Source organism: Aethina tumida, chromosome 4 (genome assembly GCF_024364675.1).
Source record: "Aethina tumida isolate Nest 87 chromosome 4, icAetTumi1.1, whole genome shotgun sequence".
NCBI classification, from domain to species: domain Eukaryota; kingdom Metazoa; phylum Arthropoda; class Insecta; order Coleoptera; family Nitidulidae; genus Aethina; species Aethina tumida.
The window spans coordinates 2,693,880-2,701,395 of NC_065438.1; the positions used below are offsets into that span (position 1 = coordinate 2,693,880).

Here is a 7,516-nt window from a genome sequence, read left to right on the forward strand (position 1 = left end):
TTTGTCAGGCTTTATTGGCAAAAAATTGGTAAACAAATAACACAAGTAATAGTGAACAGTGATCACCACCACGAACAAATACATTTACAATTCCATTTCAGTTCCTGTCTCCATACACGTACTCCTTTGGGGACCGCCTCCCGTATCCTCCCGTGTTCTCCCGTATCCCTTTTCATAGAGCAACCTAATATTTTAGGATAAGGAGTTATTGCCGGAGAAATGAATGGACCCTTTTTGCTTCGAGTGATTTCGCTGACTGATCCCGATCTTATGAAATATTGGAGAGAGCAGGAAAATACGTCGAAATGACATCCTAACCGTGTGCTGGTCTTACGATATTACATACGGATGGAATTTACTGCCACTTTTACTCTAAACATGTTTATGTGCCGGGCCATAATGTCGACTACACCTTAAGCTGATTTTAAATAAAATACCTACTCCTGAAGCCTCGACAAAGGGGGCTCCAATAATTAAACCATGAATCAATCAGACGTAAGGGGTTAGTTTTGTTGGATTTACTTGGGATTGGGGATCGATTATGTTGATGTGTGGCATCGGGAGTTTGGCCCGGTGTCCTCCTGGCAATGTGGAGAGTCTGGAGATGTGTGTGTGTATGTGGGGGCAGCCGGGGCGGGTGTAATGACCGCACCTTGCCGAATATTGATTCCCCGGCCCGCATCCACTCGCTCTCCTCCGGCACGGTGTGTAAATACAAGCCGAATTTTCGCCCTTCTCCGTATCCACCAGAGCCCATTACGGGGGATGATCGATGATTTTCTTGGGGGATCGAAAACTTGTTGTTTTTAAATTACCACGTGGGGACCTTGAGGATCCGTCAGTTGTGCGTTGTTTCCAACACTGAAAGGAAAATCCAAAGCTATTAATAATAAATAAAACACATTTATTGAAATGAAAACAAATTCGCTTGAATAAAAATGACTTAACCGCTGTTATTATGTAAAAACAACGTTTCTGATGAATATGCACCAGCTCGAGGCGAATCAAGGGGATATTCACAAAACAAACCACTTCAAATTAATTGAAATTGACGAATTATAATTGGTCCATGCTACTATATAAGATGGAGATTCGTTGACCATCATCAGTCAATCACGATGAAGTCGACTTTGTCGTTGTTGCTCCTAGCAACTGTTGCTGCCGCAGCTTACCTTCCAAATAGTTTGAATTTGGTGGAGCCCAAAAAAGTGGGAAGTGTCTACTTGATTAGTTTAGACCAAGAAGATAATGGACTGGAATCTAACGAAGTTGACCAACAACCCAAACTGATGTACGGCATTCCTAGACAAAACCTGCACTTTGTAAGTAAATACTGGAGTAAATAACGTAATTTATATTAACATGTATTTTTAAGCTGGGAGGGCAACATACAGAAGAACCAAGCCAGAATTTCCCATCGTTCCCTGAGCCACAAAACATCTTTCAACCCGACTTCCAAAAGGTAAAGTTAATACTCACTCAATTTACAAAATTGCTGTTATTCATTGGTTGTGTAGCCCCAAGATCAGCTCCCTATCAGACCGTTTGGTCCACTATTTACTCCTCAAGACTTTCGTCAAGGTCGTGTAAGACGTTCCGCTTCCCCCGGTTATGGAGGAGGTTGTAAGTCATGTGGAGGTGGTGGCGGTGGTGGCTTCCGTCCAGGTGGCGGCGGAGGCGGCGGTGGCAAAGGATTTGGTGGAGGCGGTGGTGGCTCCTGGAGTCAGTCTTCCTCTTCGTCTTCCAGTGGTGGATGGGGATTGTGAGTATTCATGCTTAAAAAAATTAATTTAAGCTAATTTGTGATGATGTTACAGCGGAGGAGGCGGCAAAGGAGGAAAGTATGGCAAATAATTATAAATTTAAGGAAAGCAAGTGTAAACATTGATTAGGTTATAATGTATTATACCAATAATTTAGTGAAATATAGTTGATAATACAAAAATATGTGTTTCTATTAATGTATGCAAGTATGAAATGAAATATTCATTAAAATTAATGAAGATAAATTACTTGTCACAATTATTAATTACGCTTTTAATTTATGAAACCACAACGAAAATCTCAATCTAATTGATAGTTTTGCAATTACATTCCAAATAAGAAGACTTTTATTGACTTTTTTGTATTACGTAAGTTTCCAATATACGTTTATCCTGTTGGTGTAAATCATAATATACTAAAATTGATATTTAAACCTTGAAAAATATGGCGCCATTATAATAGATTTTGCATGATATGTTATTGTTTAATTTATATGTTAGATAATTGTTATTTTTTATTGATAATTATAAGAGATGATTGAAATCAATTTATAAGAAAAAACGTTTATTACACGTACATCTAAGTACAATATGTGTGAATAAATTTATAAAATTAAAATATAAACAAGCAGCTTTTTATTTATATTACTTTTTTATTTTTAGTATACATATTTTATATGTATTTTGCATTTGTTGTTAGTAATATTTTCGGTAAAAAATTTCAACATATTAATATTTATAAATTTATTGTTGTGCCACAATATTTGTTATTTTTTTCACAAATAATTATGAGATAAAAATAATTAAAAATAATATATGACATTCAATATTTATAACGTTTATATTACATCAAAGGAATAAAAAAATTGCACTAATTAATCCAAACTTTTATTTGTTTCATTAATATATGGATATATTTAATAAATTAACAGTGAATATAATAATTTTCATTATTTTTAATAATTTAGAAGAATGATTTTATATTTCCACACAATAAAATTTATCAAAATAATTAAAATAAATCAAATTTTAAAGAGCAAAACATGTAGAAATTAACATTTTTATGCTTTAAATATGTAATTTAGTTACTGAATTTTAAACCTCGTCACGATGTATTAAATAAAACATGTTTTATTAAAATTAAGGTACATTTATTATAAATTTCAGTACAAATTTCACAGTTTATCTTTCTTAATTTACATACAATCATATACTTAGAAACTATTTGCCGTAACTTCCAGCTGAGGCTGAAGCATGTGCTGAAGCTTTGGAGTAGCCACCACCGCCTCCGGCACCTCCGCCTCCCCCGCAACATCCACCACCACTTCCTCCGTGGCCGCCACTTCCTCCATATCCTCCACTGCCACCTCCTCCGAGTCCGCCGCCGAGTCCGCCGCCGAGGCCTCCGCCTCCGCCACCGCCGCCTCCAAAGCCACCAGCTCCGGAACCGCCACCTCCAAATCCTCCTGAAACAATTTTAATTCACTTAATAGTATTCAATAATTAGAATATTTATGAAGTTACTAGTGTTTTCATAGTTATTATATTTTACCTGAACCTCCATGACCTCCGGCTCCGCCTCCACCAAGGCCTCCACCTCCACCAAGGCCTCCGCCTCCACCAAGACCGCTTCCTCCGCCAAGGCCGCCACCTCCATAACCTAAAGAATCAAAAGAGTAATATAAACGTATATTACAAAAAGTATAATTGTTATTTACCTCCAGATCCGCCACCTCCTAATCCGCCTCCTCCAGAACCTCCATAACCTAAATAATCAAAAAAGTTATATAAAAGTATATTACAAAAAATATAGTGGATATTCACCGCCAGATCCGCCAGCTCCGCCACCGAATCCACCGCCACCTCCTTTTCCACCTCCAAATCCACCTCCTGGTCCTCCGCCGAAACCGCCTCCTGGACCACCACCGAATCCGCCGGCTCCGCCGGCACCACCACCGGCTCCGCCGCCAGCGCCGCCGCCAAAACCACCGCCGCCTCCTTTACCACCTCCGAATCCGCCTCCGGGGCCACCTCCAAATCCACTTCCGCCTCCGGGGCCACCTCCGAATCCACCGGAGCTTCCGCCACCGCCGAAACCGCCTCCTTTACCGCCGCCTCCGCCCCCGCCTAGAAAAAAAACGTATTTTTTACAATTAGGTTAAGAATATTTTATGAATTTCCCTTTGTGGATGCTGCAAAGCTTTTAGCACACCAGAAAATTACAAAAGAAATATATTTTCATGCACATGCCCATGAAAAAATTCAAAGAAATGAAGATTTGATTAGTAATCAAATTCATTCAAAAAATATCAGATGTAACTCATAACCAGCTTGCAGGAAAAGCAATTCGAAGAGGAATTAAAACATCTCAATTATCCATGCATGTATCTTTCCGATTAATAGCTGCGATTAAATTCAATTTCGTAGATATAACCTTCACTGAGACGCCAATTAAAATTATAAGCTTTCAGAAGACATGCAGGCACATTGACTGAATCATACCTATGACTTGGACACTACCAGTTGCGTGTCCTGCACCTTCAGAACCTCCAAGACCACCTCCAACTCCACTTCCAAGTCCAACTCCGAGTCCACCTCCTAGTCCACCTCCTAACCCAGCGCCACCGCCTAATTTAATATTTCGAATACTTAATCACGGTAATTCTTTCGAGACATTGATGTCAAATGACTGAATTTCAGTACCTGAGGAGCCACCGCTGCCGTGACCACCTCCTGCACCCCCTCCAGTTCCGCCGCCTGTTCCACCTCCGGCACCCCCACCAGTTCCACCTTCTGGTGAATATTAAAAAATTGTATCTTTATGTTCATTCGAATTTCGACAGAAAGCATGCTTCAAGTGTCACCGAATATTAATAGAATTCGTACCTATGACGTGAACACTGCCAGTTGCATGACCGGCGCCACTGCCTCCTCCAATTCCTCCCCCACTAGATCCACCGCCTATTGAATATTTTGTAAATTATAACCGGGATTACTAAGAAATCGAAGAAAATAATTTCAAAAGAAATTTTGTAACTACCTAACGAACCACCCCCATATCCACCTCCTGATCCTCCTCCTGCGCCCCCACCTGATCCACCTCCTGTGGAATATTAAAAAATAGAATCTTTACGTTCATTCGAATTTCGACAGAAAACATGCTTTAGACTGTGTCAATAGAATTCGTACCTATTACGTTTACGCTGCCAGTTGCATGACCGGCACCACTTCCTCCAAGACCGCCAGATCCACCGCCTATTAGAAATTTTACAAAACTTAATCCCGAGTACCATCAAATGATTTAAATTGAAAAAGTGAGTTTTTATTCAGGAAGATTATTTCAAAGGAAACTTTTTGACTACCTGACGAACTACCGCCGCCGAGACCACCCCCTGCACCACCCCCATATCCACTTCCTGATCCACCTCCTGCACCCCCACCTGATCCACCTCCTGTGGAATATTAAAAAATAGAATCTTTACGTTCATTCGAATTTCGACAGAAAACATGCTTTAGACTGTGCCAATAGAATTCGTACCTATTACGTTTACGCTGCCAGTTGCATGACCGGCTCCACTTCCTCCAGATCCACCGTCTGTTAGAAATTTTACAAAACTTAATTCCGAGTACCATCAAATGATTTAAATTGGAAAAGTGAGTTTTCATTGAGAAAGATTATTTCAAAAGAAACTTTTTGACTACCTGACGAACCACCGCCGCCGAGACCACTTCCTGCACCACCTCCATATCCACCTCCTGATCCACCTCCTGATCCACCTCCTGATCCTCCGCCTGATCCACCTCCTATACAAAATTACAAAAATTCTCATGCGAATTCATGCAAATTTCTATGGAGCATGCTTGAGAATCAAAAAAACCAAAGTTACCAGTTACGTGAACGCTACCAGTTGCATGACCGGTGCCTCCACCTCCACCGGTACCTGCGCCTCCACCGGCGCCTCCACCGGCGCCTCCACCAGCGCCTAAACCAACGCCTAAACCAGCGCCTAAACCTGCGCCTCCACCGGCGCCTCCACCAGCGCCTCCACCGGCGCCTCCACCAGCGCCTCCACCGGCGCCTCCGCCGGCGCCTCCTCCGGCTCCAATTCCAGCTCCAACTCCTATTGTTATTGGATTTTCCAATTTTATTTAGACAAATTATTCTCACATGAAAGATAATCGTGGAATAATTTTATAAATGTCTATCAATTGGCACATTTTTAAAATAGATTATTACCTAATCCACCGCCGCCTCCTTTTCCGAGAAGTCCCCCAAGAAGTCCTCCAAGGCCGCCGCTTCCAAATCCACCTCCTCCTCCGCCTCCGCCGCCACCTCCACTTCCACCTCCGAAGCCTCCGCCGAAACCACCTCCACTTCCACCACCGAATCCTCCTCCGCCACCGCCGCCGAAACCACCGGTTCCACCTCCACTCGAGTGGCCTCCATAGGATCTACGTCTACGCGTCTGTTTTGGGGGAGATACCTTCAATGTCTGTAAACAAACAATTAATTTTTAACCAATAACATTTGGAACAACTTAATTAAAAAGAAAGCAAGAAAACCTCTCCAAATTGGAACCCAAATAAGTTTGTTAGTGCCACAAAATCAGTGTTGAAGCAAACAGCAGTAATCCAATTAATTTACTCAAATTGAGGCACTGATTCACTAACTAACCTGAGGCTCCTTGAGAGGTTTTCCGTCTTCCGGACGAAAGTAGACCCCATCACCAGCCTCATCAATCGGAATGGGTTGCACCAACAACAAATTGTGCTTCAGTTTGTTATTTTCACTGTCAGCAATGTTGTTGCTGACGCCCCCGTTTTCAGTGCTGGGTTCTTCATTCGGCTTCGAAATAACGTCGATCAAATACACTACCCCGACAGGTCTTGGGACATCTTCTGGCTTAGCCTCGTCGCAGTATATCGAGATGACCGTGAAGGTCAATAACAGAAGTGGTACCGACCACTTCATTGTTCAGACTGATGGTACCGCAACGCAATTTGTCGTTTTTATATCGGCGATTTGTGAATCGGTTCGGCATGGAAATCACGATCTTATTATGTAACCGGCGAAAAAATATAATATCCTGTTGGCGATTTGAAGAACTGATTTGTTTATCTGGATCGAACCGTTTTTTTCCACGTTGGGTGTATCTTTGTTTGTAAATAAATTTTGTGCAACGAGTTGGGGATTTGAAAACATGCCAAAATTTCACCTTGTTTATTTATTATAAACAAGAAGCATTTAATTTAATTGTATTCTTTGCAATTTATTTGTTAAGTTGTAAACTTTGGTTAATTACAATACTCATTAATTTTAGACTAATATTAATATATTATTTGTAAAAATAAAGTTTATTAGTTTGCTTAACAAAATAAATATTTAAAAATGATAACAAATATATTTAAACAGAAAAATTCTTAAAATTCAGGATCTGAGTCTTCTTCTAGAAAATGTTATAAATTTAAATCGTTTATTTATATTTCAAAATATTTCTAAAATGTTGAAGATATTACAAAAAGTAATGTCAAAATTTCATTAGAATTAAAAAAGAATATTACATTCTTAATATTTTAAATATTAAGAATTAATTAAGAATATTATTAAGTATTAATTAATTGGTTTATATTTTAATTGTAAGTAGCTTTTATGATTCACTTTACAGTTTCAAAAAAAATTAAAAATATCTCCATGTTGAATAATTCTCAAAATTCAGGACTTGGGTCACATTCTAGAAAATGTAATAAACTTA

General features: G+C 39.8%; 2 protein-coding genes across 12 annotated transcripts; one reads left to right on the forward strand and one right to left on the reverse strand.

The window, feature by feature from the left end:
* Positions 1-1,113: 1,113 nt before the first annotated feature.
* Positions 1,114-1,983, forward strand: LOC109605106 (uncharacterized). Its single transcript, XM_020021674.2, has 4 exons — positions 1,114-1,322; positions 1,376-1,462; positions 1,518-1,762; positions 1,818-1,983. Exons 1-4 carry the CDS (start codon positions 1,119-1,121, stop codon positions 1,852-1,854), a joined length of 573 nt encoding a protein of 190 aa, XP_019877233.2. The 5' UTR covers positions 1,114-1,118; the 3' UTR covers positions 1,855-1,983.
* Positions 1,984-2,892: 909 nt separating this feature from the next.
* On the reverse strand, positions 2,893-6,796 carry LOC109605109 (uncharacterized). Of its 11 annotated transcripts, XM_049966096.1 has the most exons (16): positions 6,439-6,761; positions 6,001-6,256; positions 5,777-5,884; positions 5,651-5,704; positions 5,466-5,567; positions 5,302-5,358; positions 5,126-5,215; positions 4,953-5,018; positions 4,804-4,866; positions 4,650-4,724; positions 4,467-4,556; positions 4,266-4,391; positions 3,588-3,890; positions 3,482-3,529; positions 3,316-3,423; positions 2,893-3,229 (listed from the first exon to the last, which is right to left on the reverse strand). In XM_049966096.1, exons 1-16 carry the CDS (start codon positions 6,733-6,735, stop codon positions 2,985-2,987), a joined length of 2,088 nt encoding a protein of 695 aa, XP_049822053.1. In that variant the 5' UTR covers positions 6,736-6,761; the 3' UTR covers positions 2,893-2,984. The 11 variants fall into 11 exon arrangements, with proteins under 11 accessions (XP_049822053.1, XP_049822058.1, XP_049822052.1 ...); XM_049966101.1 differs by having other exon boundaries at positions 5,651-5,884; positions 6,640-6,796; XM_049966095.1 differs by having other exon boundaries at positions 2,893-3,226; positions 5,651-5,884.
* Between the last annotated feature and the right edge of the window lie 720 nt (positions 6,797-7,516).

Excerpts from the sequence above, each read along its gene's own strand:
- LOC109605106 (XM_020021674.2), top strand. The coding sequence starts at position 1,119 with ATGAAGTCGACTTTGTCGTTGTTGCTCCTAGCAACTGTTGCTGCCGCA. Across the intron at positions 1,463-1,517 it reads TTCAACCCGACTTCCAAAAG|CCCCAAGATCAGCTCCCTAT; the intron begins GTAAAGTTAATA and ends TTGGTTGTGTAG. Across the intron at positions 1,763-1,817 it reads TCCAGTGGTGGATGGGGATT|CGGAGGAGGCGGCAAAGGAG; the intron begins GTGAGTATTCAT and ends ATGATGTTACAG.
- LOC109605109 (XM_049966094.1), bottom strand. The coding sequence starts at position 6,735 with ATGAAGTGGTCGGTACCACTTCTGTTATTGACCTTCACGGTCATCTCG. Across the intron at positions 3,891-4,265 it reads TGGTAGTGTCCAAGTCATAG|GCGGGGGCGGAGGCGGCGGT; the intron begins GTATGATTCAGT and ends TTTTTTTTCTAG. Across the intron at positions 3,230-3,315 it reads CGGAGGTCATGGAGGTTCAG|GAGGATTTGGAGGTGGCGGT; the intron begins GTAAAATATAAT and ends AAATTGTTTCAG.